The sequence below is a fragment of the Hemibagrus wyckioides genome, linkage group LG01, assembly GCF_019097595.1.
Source record: "Hemibagrus wyckioides isolate EC202008001 linkage group LG01, SWU_Hwy_1.0, whole genome shotgun sequence".
Taxonomy (NCBI): Eukaryota; Metazoa; Chordata; class Actinopteri; order Siluriformes; family Bagridae; genus Hemibagrus; species Hemibagrus wyckioides.
Genome location: NC_080710.1, coordinates 17,645,506 through 17,659,229, shown reverse-complemented (window position 1 = coordinate 17,659,229; position 13,724 = coordinate 17,645,506). Strand labels below are relative to the sequence as shown.

The window sequence follows — 13,724 nt, the reverse complement described above, 5'->3', positions numbered from 1 at the left end:
CCTCACTGAGGACCGTAAGCACAGCCAGCACACACACACACAGAGACACAGTTGCGGCTCTCTAGGGTAGTGGGACAATTAGCACCTATTTACTTTCCCTCTATTAGAGGGCTGTTTCACATCCTCTGTTCTCTCGGGGCTCACCGACTCTGACCTCCTCCTCTCTGCTGATGGCTGACATAATTGGGACATAAAGCTTTTTTACACTTCAGTGGTGACCAGTGACATCACATCTGTTTCACTTCTTACACACACACAAACACATACACACACACACACTATGAAGTGGATGCAGACAGCAGGCAGGCAAGCTGCTGATGCTTTTCACAAACTACACCATTATGTTGTTTTAATTTTATATTCATTTATACAGATAGATTTGTTAAATATTGAAGACTTTTATGTTTTCTTTTATGTTATTGAAGCAACAATAGCCTCTTACATAATAAATTTTAAACTAATGGTCCCATAAGGATAATTAGATTTTTAGAGCATCGTCCCATAGCACAGTGTATAAAAGAAGAACAGAATAGATGGATAGCAGTTACAGATAAAATTGGAAGAGAGATACAAAGAAAAATGTTAAATCCATTGCCTGGAGCTCTCTTTTAGCATGTGCTTATGGGTTTTTTTTTGCGACCAGTTGGCATTTGTAATGGGATTTTTCTTGTATGATAAAAATGGTCTAACCCAGTGGTGCTTTAACTTCAATAAACTACTCAATACCATTTTTTCATGATCTATTCAAGTGCTAGGCTCATCGTTTAAATATGTAGAATAATATCCTGGCTATTTATTGAACTTTTCACCACTGTAGCAAATAAAAAAATTCAGAGCACCTGGTTGAGCCTCACGGATTCCTCACACATTATATACAAATATTATGTTATATTTTTGTCACTCTTCATCTTGTGAAGTTTTGTGTGTGGTGTTTGACTAATGTGAATTTAATTCTTTTCTTTTTTCTTCTTATTCTTGGTATGGATTAGGTACAGTTTTAGAAAACCACTTGGGGTCATGTGTGAAGTTCTGGTGTATTTTCTTTTATCTTTTATTTTATTTTTTTTTGTCTGTCCATCAAATAAATGTTATGCTTCTTCTATCCTGATCCTGGACTTCTTCAGTCTATAACATTTATTGATGGATAGATACAGACAGACACACAGACACAGACAGACAAAGCAGTTACTATAGACAACCAGAATGTGAGCCAGTTTCATTTCCATACACTTAACTCTTACAGAATACTCTTATATCACCTGGTTACACAGCCCTAATGACTGTGGTCACTTTTTTTTTTTAATCACCACCTTTTAATTTTATTGCAGAATGTCAACCAGTAATAGGAGCTGACGGACTTTTTCACTTATTAATATGTTTAGTTGGAGAAAATTGAGCATAAGTAATAATCTCAAGTAGAATACAAATCTGAATTCTAAAATATTGAATTTCAATTATAGTCCAATGTCAGTTAACTGATCTTTACATTATCAAGTCTATATTTTTGAATTAGTCAATTTTAATAGAATAAACAAAACCGTTTTGGCCGCTGCCATATGTCTCTACTGTGAATTTTTTTTTTTTTTTAACCCACTGAGGCATTCAGAACTGCTGAAGTCATGGCAAGTTGATTAAAACTGATTAGCAGCATTTAGCACAGTGTGTGTGGTTGGTGTTAATGAGCTGGTACAGTAGCTGTTGCAGTGCCATGAGCAGTAAGACACTGTTTTTGGCAGTTATGGTGTGCATGTTCTCCAGTGCCAGCGGGAGTGCACATGTTGCAGTGCTAATTGTTGGCTGGGTTACACACAGAGGTCCCAATCTTCCTATTAACGTGCACACTACTTTATTATCCTTTAACATGTCTCAGTGTTTAAGTCCCCACAGATTGGCTAACAAAAGCATGACATGAGGCAGACTGGGCCCATGCCAACCCCCTACTCCACCCCAGCCTGAGGTTCAATACCCTCAATTCACTCCTCCTGTCAGGGACACAAAGACCCCCCATCCCCTCAATGGCCTCTAATTACTGTGGCGTGGTCATAATGAGGCACCCAGTCGATTTCTTTCTTCCACCCTTTCTCTATTTGGTTCTCTCTCTCTTTCTCCCTCCCTCTTTCTCACCTCCTGCTATTAAATCCTATGTTTCACTCCTCTAAATATCATTGAATGCTTGTAGAGTTGAATGATGCTGTTAAAGCACTCAAAATGTCTTTTCCAAAAGACTAGTCAGACGAGCACTCGTCCTGTTCAGGATGTCAAAAGAATCTGCACTTCTGGTGAAGAATCAAAAGCACTCACTCAGCCTCTCTAAAGCGCCGTGGTCGCACTCTGTGTATGTAAATGTCAGCTGAGACGGAGAATATCGTACGAGAGCTTGGTGTCAGTGCTTCTGTTTACAGATCAGCTGCCTTCTTTTATCCTCTGTAGGCTCGTATGCTGACTCATTGCCCTCAGAAATAATAAGTCATGCACTGATATGCTCTTTTGTTCTTCATTTTTCCGGCGTTTCTCACTTTCCTGGCTCCGAGGTGTTTAAGCGCAGAGCTGGAGCACTGATGGATAGTGGTTGAGGGAAGCACAGGGCTGTGACTAATATGCTCACTGCCTCCTCTTACAAGTGTATGTTAAAAAAAATGGAGAAGAATGGCCTTACACAAGAACTCGTGCCTTCGCATTTATGCTTAACAGCAGTGAACAGGCACACTGTACCCATGCTGAGATTAGACCTGGAAACAAGATCAGCTTGGATTTTCAATGTGTTTATGTTCCTAGTCTGTGCGAAGGCTTGCGGAAAAAAGCAAGGGAGGGTACATTCAGAAAAAATGCAATCAGTCAAGAGATGTTTGGTGTCAGATGTTTCATGGCCTTTATAAGTTTCTATTTGAATTAAGTTGTAATGGAGGATAGAACTTTATGATATTAAGTGATTTGTTATTAGTGTTGTACGGGAGCTTTGAATTTCATTTAATTAAGAAATATAAAAATGGACAAAAACATATGACATAAGGATAGAGGATGTGAAGTGTATTTTGTGGTGTGATAATTAAAAAATAAAATGATAGCTATACACTTGTCCTGCATCTCAGCTAAATTTGGCTCATGGATCTTCATACATGCAACCAGCAAACATGTCCTCTATTTGTGATGAAGGTTACTGTGTCAGGCATTTGTTCAGTGGTTAAGGCTTCATGCTACTGAACAGTAGGTTGTGTGGTCAAGCCCATTCACTGTCATTAGGGCCACAGTTTGGCCCTTCAGGAAAACCCTTACCTTTCTCTTCTCCAGGTGTACGAAGAAAAGTACTGTGTGCTGATGTTAATTTTGACATGGAAAGGTTGTCTTTTTTATCTTGTCTTTCTTTTCATGCATTCATCTTAAACATTGTTTTAACCATGTAGTTTTTCCTTTTAGTTTATTCCTCCGTTTTTGAAAATTACTGGGTTTATTTTTTCCAAAAGATCTCCCTTCACAGCATTTTAACCCAAAGGTCAACTATCTAGGAACCTGCCAGCAAAATCTGCCTTTTACATTAGATATAAAAGAATTTTAAGAGCTTATATGTTAAAACCAGAGAGATTTACTCCAGTTGATACAGCTGTTCCCACTAACACAGTCATCCATTTTTCAACCAAGGCCTTTATCCAAAATGCTAGAATTCTGTCTACTAAGCAGAATGTTAGTCTTTTTTTATTTTTAAAAAAATATACTTTATACACCACTCTTCTTAATTCATTACTTTAGAGAGTTCATGCAGTGTATTTTTAATGGCAAGGGAGTGAGAGTGTCTATCCCAAATAACCTCAGCCCTCTCTGTGCATTGTGTTCAGGATGCAGAGGAATATGCTGAACTTCCTGTGCGCCATAACGAAGATCAGCTGAACAGCGAGCTAGCCCAGCGACTTCCCCTGCAGGTCAATCCGCACTCGTACGACAGCTCGCACACCAAGGCCAACCTGCTGTTACAGGCCCACTTCAGCCGAGCCCAGCTGCCCTGCACTGATTACAGCACAGACACAAAGACCGTCCTGGACAACGCCATCCGCATCTGTCAGGTTAGCGCACATCTGTGTGTGTGTGTGTGTGTATCTGTGTATGTGTGTGTGTTGATCTTCATGATGTATGTGCATCAGATCTGCTTTCCATTGTTGCTGGGCCTTCATGTTCTCTTGGCATATGCTGCATTAGAGTGGAGGCCATCCAAACCCTATACATTTTACTACGGCCTCCCTTTCCATCATCTGGGGGGCTTTCATTGCCATCAAAGCGATTTGCTTGTCTTCATACATCATAAAATCGATGCTAAGGCCTGTGTATGGTATAGCTGAGCACATTTCCATGTGTCAGTGAAGACCTCTCGGATGTTCCTTTGGAAAAAAAAAAAGGAAATTCATCCCTTCCAATGTGACAACTGAGACCTGACCTAAGGCTCGGTTTATGCAGACTTCAGGCTTTGCCCTGTTACACAGCATTGTGTGAACTGCACTCAACAATCACTCTAAAGGCAGCTATATAGAGTTACAGTACAATCCATAAAACATATGTTTCAGAATTTTATGTTCATATTCCACTCAAATCATTCTTTCTCTACACTGGGAAATTTCTCTTACGTCTTATGACATTTAAAGAATCATGCCAGACTGAAGACTTTGCAAAACACCTATGCTTGATTTTATTTAGGAAGATGAACAATGTTTTTTTCTCTCTCTCTTGTGCATTTACTGTGTGTGTCCAGGTTTGTTGTTAAACTGGCAGTTATTCATGTAACTGGTTCATGACGCTGTTAGTATGCCTGGGTCCGGAGGCCTATAAATACAGTGCGAGTGCAGACACTTACAGCACCTTAGAGACAGCACAGCATTTCACATCCCTTCACAGATCAAATGCATTAAAACAACAGTGCAGCTCATTGCTTTCTCCCACTAAAGCAAATGTCACTGTCGCCAAATAGAGATTGACATAAAGTCATTTTACTCTGGAGATTTTTTTTTCTATTAATTCTGCATCAGACATAAAAGTATCTTCATGCTAAATTTAGGCTGTTGTCATTCTAGAGGCATTTGAATTGAATTTTTTACCTTTGCAGCATGAAAGACTAACTTTTCTTCCATCACGCATAAACCCCAATAAAATCTTGGAACATCACACACACAACAAACAGTCTCTTTGAATGCCGCAGTGAGCCAGGGGCAAAATGGCGGAGGTGTGGAGATGATTTATTGCCACATGGATGTCAGGTTTCTGGCTGTGTCATAAAAGCATCCGAAGCTGGCTAGATAACCTGTCGTTGATTGTTCATGCCTGATGGCACGCCTGTGGATCTGTTTGCGATTGGTTATGCCTGCTCTGAGGATGTGCGCTGTGCTGATTGTTCACGCTGGCAGCCTTGCTTTGGGAATGGATCTGTCTGCGGATCTGTAAGACATTGTTCATGCCTGTGGATGTGCTTGATTCTCTACAGCCGGTGTGTGTGTGTGCATGTGCGTGCGTGTGTGTGTGTATGTGCACGTGTGTGGGAGTGATTGGCCATGCTTGTCCATGTGGTTACTTTTTCAGGTTCCTGCTGTGCCAGGTTGTAGCTCCTCTGCCAGCAGCTGCCTGTCTTCTCAGCATGTATCCAAAGCTAGCCTTTCCTAGCAAACAGCTGAGCTAACTACAGAGTTCTGTCTGAGGATTAATCAGCACAGTCCGCTAGGCTGACCAGCCAATTTCATATCAGCGAGTCTTAATTCAAAGTCTTAATTCACATCCACTCCATTTGTTGGGATTATCTTGCCTAATCAGAGTGATGTCGGTATTCGGTACATAGAGAGCCATCCTGTGTAAACTGAGCAGTATTTCCATGATCCTTTCACGTCAACATATTAAAGAATATCTAACTTTGTATATATATATATATATATATATATATCTATATATATATATATATATATATATATATATATATATATATATATATATATATATATATATATATATATATATATATATATATATATATATATATATATATATATATATCTAGACTTTAAGCATTATTGTAGAGGAAGTGGTTTATATACTGTATATGGGTGTGTAGGAAAAAAAAAAAGTGAAGAAGACCTTCCTGAGACATATGTGTGTGTGTGTGTGTGTACAGGAATATATACAAGAATACAGGAACACACACACACACACACACTTGGATTAGGGCGGGCTTTGAGAAGATCTCTGATGGTTAGATAAATAATTCCTGTCATCTCTGTGCTAATGAGGTACTTTATAGCTGTGCTTGTGCTCTGAGCACTGGAAGGGCTACAGATTTCTATCTGTTTTCTCCAGCAGCAGTGGAGAGCAATTTTAGTAGACAGGTTAAACGAGACATAGCGCTTGTGTGATCATCCCTCCTCATCGTTTATTTTCTCGATCTCGCTCCCTCAGCCTTTCTCCATCCCTCCTTCACAGAGGCTCCGGTGACATCAGCCCATTGCTGTCTCCAGTTTGCTCAAGCAGCTACTGTGAAATGTTAATCACAACTTTAATTTGTACTGCATTAGCATTTTGATTAACTCGCTAGGCTTGCTGCTGCACTCAAGGTGCTTTTTAGTCATAGTTACCGAGGAAATGACTTTTTGATTAATTAAGTTTGTTAGCGCAGCTGAGCTCAGCAAACTTTAACCTTATGTTGAAGACAAGAGCAGCAGACAGAAGAGAGAGTCGGACTGAGCCGTAGATTCGCATTCAGTTGCGTAAAGGGTTTCTACATTATTAATGATATCAATCATAAATAGATTTGCTTAAAATGTTTACACAATTTTAATATTTAAATAAATGTATTTACATCTTATAGTGACCTTTCAGTCTGTTTGTGTGACAGTTTTTTTTTTGGCTTCTTTCTGCAGGCCATGTTGGACGTAGCAGCGAATGAGGGCTGGCTGGTATCTGCACTGAGCGTCTGTAACCTGGTGCAGATGATTGTTCAAGCTAGGTGGCTTCACGACTCCTCTTTGCTCACCCTGCCTCATATAGACCAGCGGAACCTCTACCTTTTCAGGTGTGTAGATTCCCATTTACCTAGAAACTCAAGATCCTGAATCCATACACTGTTAGAGAACTACAAGCAGCCGATATGCATTCTCCATTATTAAATGACCAATTCAGTTGCTTTTAACAATAGACATCGTCCCAAAACAGCTTTACAGAAGCCTATATGTAGATTTAGCTTCCTGATGAGTGAGCCAGAGGCTATAGTGTGAACTCCCTGAGAGCACAAGTGTGTACTATAAAGTGCCAAGTTATTATTGAGTCATTAAGATGAGGACATGTTTTTATGATAACAGCATAAGTTATTATATCTAGGTAAAATTTGGGCATTGTCACCATCTTCATATCAGTGTACATTTCAAATTGTTGAACTGTATTTATGATATACAGATTCTTCCTTTAGAAGATTATGAATTTGTATGATTAATGCATTTTAATACTTGCTTTTGAATAATACTTAGTATAATTACACCTCATTTCAAATCTGTCACCATCTGTCCTTAAATTCCTCTCTAGACATATAAATTGTACTTGAATGTAGGGAATTTATCATTACTCACAGTGTTGTCTGCATCCTGCTCATGTCTGAGAGAAGAGAGACTGTTCACTTCCTGTCAGCAGTGTCCTGAGAGGGGTGCCTCTCACCTGTGGTGCTTTGATTATAGCTCAGTCACATGGTGTCATGCCTAATCCATCTACCACCTCTGTTCAAACTCTGCAAACACCATTAGCATTGCTTATCTGCCAGCACTGTCCTCTGGACGGCCTCAAACACAGCCCCAGTGCACCTTTTCTCTCACACACACACAAAGCTGTGGTTGGCACCGGATTTTCTTTTACCCGTATAATTCATTTCAGTGTGGTTACATCCCGTCGTGAAGTGTAATTTGGTAGAAAGACAATAAAAATGGTAAGACGAGGATAAAGGAAGGCTGGATGTCCTGCCATGCTGAGACAGCAGGAAGAGCTCAGCCATCGAAATGGGCATGAAGGCGGTTATATGACTGCCTTTTTCTCCTCACTGTTTACAACAGGAAATGGAGCTCCAAAGGTGGGAAGGGTGGAACCAGAGGTTATCAAGGCCCAATCGACGGGCTTCCTGAGCTCATAGCTGCCTGTGATGGAAGAGAGGAGATTTTTACAGCCATGGTGAAGGAGGAGTTAGAGCCCCAAAAGATCACTCAGGTAACACATTATTACACACATCACAGAACGCAAAAATAACATGTTCACTGAGATATAAGCCAACATTCTGAAAGGTATTACACTGCAAAGATTTTATTGTTAGCAAAATGATGGACAGTATCTTAAAAGATTGTCGGATTTAAGATTGTCTCTTGTAACGCTAAGAATGAAATACGCACACCTCCGAGAGCACACATACACACACTCACAAACATGTGATTTGCAGAAAGCAGCAGACGGTCACGGTGGTCTCAGGTAGCACCAGGATCCCCAATTACCTCCCAAATGAGAGGGTTTAGCGCTCCAATCTAAGTGCTAATTGCGACGGTAATGAGAGCGTCCGGGCAGAGCGGCGAGCCCAGCGCCCATTCCCCATCAGTATTCTAGCCACCCCCCACCTTCTACAACACACCCCCAGCAGCCTCGGCCCTGCTAATTAAATAAGCACATGCGCCGCCGCGTTCTCGTCTCATTCGCTGAGGAAATGTAATCCTCGCATAAATAGCTTTGGCAGGGTGAATCTGTGCTGTTTCCCCCCCTTTCATGGCTCTAATACTCACGGAGCTGCAGCAGCCGAGCTCTGTCATTCTCTATCAGTCTGTCACTCATACATGCACGCACTGCACATGTTCTTAATATTTTATTATACAGCTCCTTCCTCATGTTGGTGCTAGCATAAGCACATAAAGCATAGCTGACAGAAATATGATATATATTTTTTTTAATTTTGTTTGGCATGTGTGTGTTATAGTGTACATGGAAATGAATTAGTGGTTTTCTTATTTTTAGCAGAAACTAGCTCATGTGTAGCTGTAGGCCTCCATTCTGCTTCTGGTGAGATCGCTTGTTGAATAAAGAATAAAACATGACAGCGCATGCTCTTGTGAAAACATAACAAGTGTTTTATTCCTTTTATGCCACAGCAATTTGCCAGTGTTTACAGTTTTTAATTTGATAATGAACAATGTTGATTTTCATCCATATATATTGTATATACATCACATTTAATCCCACTGAGCTTCCACTTACAGGACTTTGTAGCGGCTGTCAACAGTCATTCCCTCAGCAGCCTCTCTTTATTTCTCTCTCTTGTAGTTGATACAACAAAAAATGCACCTTGTCATCTTACTAAGAATCTACAAAGCATAAACATGTCTGTAGACACTGACTCCTAACGTTCCTTCCATGAATGTTATGGGGGAAAAAACGCATATACTTACAGAAAGCTTCACCATATCAACAGTTATTTAATCCATTTATTATTATTCTTAGATTATGTAGATCATCTTCCATTAAAGTCCCTGCAAGTTTAACAATTATTATAGAAACGAGAGCATTAATATAAACCTGTGATTTGGATTCCAGCTGTCACGGCTCTCAGAGCTGCTGTTATAGAAAACTGATCAGCACCTTCTGACCAATCAGATTTGAGGATTTTAACCACACTGTGGTACAAACTTCATCATCCCTATTTATCTCTGATTGTCTCTCCCTATCTATTAGACATGGGCTTTTCTAAGTCACTTGCCTGTGCTGGAGGTTAGTTTGACTGTGAAGGGCTGGTGGAATGGCTGTGAGGAACAGACTGAGCGTGCTCTATCCACCAGTGTAACCAACATCAGGGAGCAGAGCAGCTGGTTACCTGTTCACGCTGACCAGGAATATGTGCTCCAAGTGTCCATGCAGCGTCTCAATGCAGGCCGACAAAGAGTGAGAACACACACACATATACCATCACTACACACCATTTCAGTCTCCATAACATGGTTCCCACGCATATTGGAAGACCGAGACATTTATAGGTTAGATTAGGAGTGATAAAAAAACAACTGAAAATAAGAAAATGGGTAAAGTCAGTTCTGTCTAAGGTTTTGCTATTAATCCATTGATATTGGCTATTTAACCATTTCAGCACTAACATATGTGTCAGTATTCTAGCCATTAATACCCTGTTTAAGCATCCGTTCATAGGCCTAGTTGTAGTTTGGAACAGACGTGTGTGACATGCAGACAGAATGATGTATCTGAGTGCATGGTAGAGAGAGCTTACATTAACACATGCCATCATAAAACTTCTCTTTATGTTGTTTATCATTTTAATCGCTTTGGACTGTTTTCTTATGAGCTTACGCAATAGTTTGTCCAGCTGTATCCATCATTTCCAGCTCATTGAGAAATATAATCTAGCAAATGGAGATGTAAGGCCTTATTTTTTTGCAAGATGGGATTCATTCTCGGATGACATTCCATCTGTTAGGAAAGGTTTAGCGAAATAATGTTCTAAAAATAAGCGTGAACCCTGATTTGGTTGCTTTAGACTGTTTAATTATTAATTGATAGTCTGAAACTGTTTGCCTGACTGAGTTTTGTGAATGCTCACAGAGGAAGCAGGACAGTAAGGCGCAGGCCCCGCGTTTCCCCAAGCCCAAAGACGAGGGCTGGTTCCTGGTGCTGGGTGAAGTAGACAAGAGAGAGCTTCTGGCCATCAAACGAGTGGGATACATCCGCAACAGGAACCTGACATCGGTGGCTTTCTACACACCTGAGCAGACTGGGAAGTAAGTGAAACTCACACATACACAAAGCTGTAGGACATCTCCTATCCAGCAGTATGTTAGTATAACATTCCTCTGTTTGCTGCAGGTGTATCTACACACTCTATCTGATGAGCGACAGTTACCTGGGCTTGGATCAGCAGTACGACATCCACCTGAATGTGATTCCTGCCAGCATCGCTTCCCAGGTCAACACCGAGGTCACTGATGGCATGAGCAAAATGAACTTAAAGTGACCTCTTTCCAGTGATACTACACACATACTGGCTGTCTCCATGTTTGTGTGTAAGAGTGGCACAGCCTAAGACAGGCCAGTTGTTTCAGGGAGGATGCTGTAGAGATCAGCAGGTGTGGCAGCATGAGAAGGCAGTGATCGAAATGGCCTTGAAGGAGAAATATACGAGTCTGACAGCTGATTGGTAATAAGATTCTAATAGTAATAGCATTACTGTTACTACATATAATAACATTGGAGCACATTATGGTGGGATTAGAATACGCTTGCTTAGTTGACTTGAGTGTGTGAGCCACATGTTTGTTTCTATGTGTGTGAAGTGTGCAAGCTCAGAGAGGCTGGAAAGAACTTGCTAGAGCAGAAGGTTAGGAATTCTGTGCAGGTGTGTGAAACATGCTCCTCTGTGAAGGTCTGCGTTTGGGCAGACAGTCATCTGGTTCGTGAAATTCTCTCTCTCTCTCTCTCTCTCTCTCTCACCCCGCCCCCCACCTGTCCTTAACACCCTGCACCAGAAAGCCTCAGGGACATACAGGTGCCAAAGTTTACAGTAAGTCATGGAAAAAATAATTTATTTAAGAAAAAAACGAAAGAAATTGGTTTAAGAACTTACATGTGTTTATGTATTGTTTTGTTTCTTCACAGCTTAGCTACCAAACAGAGCTCATACACTCTTTTTTTTTTTTTTTTTTTCTTTCTTTTTTTTTAATAATAATTTTTTAAATGATGTCTGCCCCTTGAATATATTGTTTGCCTTCAGGAAAAATAAAAGGATGTGATTGCAGATGAATGTGTTTAATGGTCTTCTTTTGACTTATTCTCTGTTGCATTTCAAAATAACACACCGAGCAGATGTTCATATGGTTTTACTTTCTTTCTTTTTTCCTCATGCATAGCCATTTTTCCCTGTTATTTCTGCATGGGTTTGTAGGAATGTTGATGTTAAGTGGACAGAACATGTTTATTACACACAATTAAAACCTTCCATATTATCCTCCCGCTCTGTTGTGCATCAGGATCAGGACTTTTTAAAATGCTTCTCTTCATATTTCCAGTATATGATCACTGACCATCATTTTCTTTTCACATTAACACGATTTTCTTCAGATTTGTCTTACGAATACAGGTCAACTCTGTATCGATTCTTATTTCATTATTGATCTATTTGTTTAAATAAAATTGGGGAATAACTTTCTTCGACGGGGTTTAAACTGTGCTCTTTTTCTCCTGCTCAGTGTTAATAGCCTTATTCCCTCTGCCTTTATCTGAAGCTACTGTACATCAGTCGTGTCTCTCCTGTTCCTGCCTCCTGTCTTGTGGCTTTACTGAACACTTTTAAAGATCAGCAGCAACATGGTGTGTGAGTCTCATGCGCGAGTGAACATGTTTATTAATCTGTCGCATTTTATCCTGCATTATGAATAATAATAAGAATAATAAATTAAAAAGAAAAAAAAAACAGGCTAATAAGAGGACATGTCTAATGCCAGAGAGGACATTTCTGGAGACTTTAATTGCCGCATTTGACTAATGTGCTAAATATTTTCAAACGTGTGTAGGTGAGTTAGGTTTTATGTTAATTTGAAATTACAATGTTACACCATTGGAAGCTGTGTTTTGGTGTCTTGTGGTAATGAATGCAAATGCCGCTGTCTCGTTACGCGTAATTAAAGCGTTCGAGTCCGAAAACGCACTTTTAAAAAAAAAAGTAGCACCATCATTTAATTCCTGAATTGTTTTTTTCTCCTTTCTTTCTCTCTGAACGGTGATGTGTTTCGAATCTCTTCTGAACAACCTCCATATTTTGGGCTATTTTCACTTGTTCTCTTTCTCCGCCGACGCCGTTTAATTAGCAGTAAATTCGGGCTTTAGGAAAAGGTGAAAGCGGCGCGGTGTGCTTCGTGCTCAGCGCGCTTCCGCCCTCATTTACTGAGCTCGCTCCCTGCAGGTGATTTCCTATTAAAGGAGCCATCCGTATCGAAACAGCACAAAGACCACGGGTGAGGACGAGAGGAAGCTCCAGTTTATTCACATAATCACTGCTTCTGAGCTGCCTCCTCAAACACGGCTATTGATGACATGAGGAGAATGCACAAATTAAATACTCCTTCACTTTTTTTTTTTTTAACAAAAGAAAAAAATATATATATATATATATATATATTATTGTTTTTTTTCCCTTTTTCTTTCTCTCTCTCAGGACAGTGACCTGTAAATAAACATAAATTTTCACTCCAGCTATATGCGTAAATATAGACCAGGATTTTAATAAAGCCTACAATGTGCGCGATTAAAACCGGGAATTTCAGTATAATTAAAATATCCTTATAACGGTTAATTAAGCTACATGGACTTGTTTTATTTGTTCTTTATTTGCTGTGATAGACTTTAAAGAAATCGCGTGGCTGGTGGAGTTGGTAAACATAACCTACTCTCATTTATTTTTTAATGAAGTGCATTTAGCATTCAGCTGAGTTACGCTTCTCTTAACAGGGAAACGAGTTATTTGTAATTATTGTTATTTGTATTAAACAGAGAATTTGATTTACAATAAATAGCCTGTATAATAAACAAGATTTTGGGGGGGGGGGGGACCTAGTACGGTTTAAATAATTTAGTATTGAAAATTTAATATCAAAACTAATAGAAAGGTGGAAGGTTGTGACTTGTAGAAGCCAGTACAAACTTTACTGCATTCATATTTTACCATGTTTATTTATGTAAGTCTT

The 13,724-nt window shown here is 39.8% G+C and overlaps 1 protein-coding gene across 2 annotated transcripts in view; it reads left to right on the top strand.

The window, feature by feature from the left end:
* ascc3 (activating signal cointegrator 1 complex subunit 3) overlaps positions 1–11,757 on the top strand; it is a 153,874-nt gene extending 142,117 nt beyond the window's left edge. For both annotated transcript variants that reach the window (XM_058393115.1, XM_058393122.1), the window contains exons 37-42: positions 3,831–4,055; positions 6,882–7,033; positions 8,058–8,208; positions 9,712–9,918; positions 10,591–10,766; positions 10,852–11,757. In XM_058393115.1, coding sequence (XP_058249098.1) covers positions 3,831–4,055; positions 6,882–7,033; positions 8,058–8,208; positions 9,712–9,918; positions 10,591–10,766; positions 10,852–10,999 — 1,059 coding nt within the window. In that variant the 3' untranslated portion in view covers positions 11,000–11,757. The remainder of the gene's footprint in view (positions 1–3,830; positions 4,056–6,881; positions 7,034–8,057; positions 8,209–9,711; positions 9,919–10,590; positions 10,767–10,851) is intronic.
* The last annotated feature ends 1,967 nt before the right edge of the window (positions 11,758–13,724 follow it).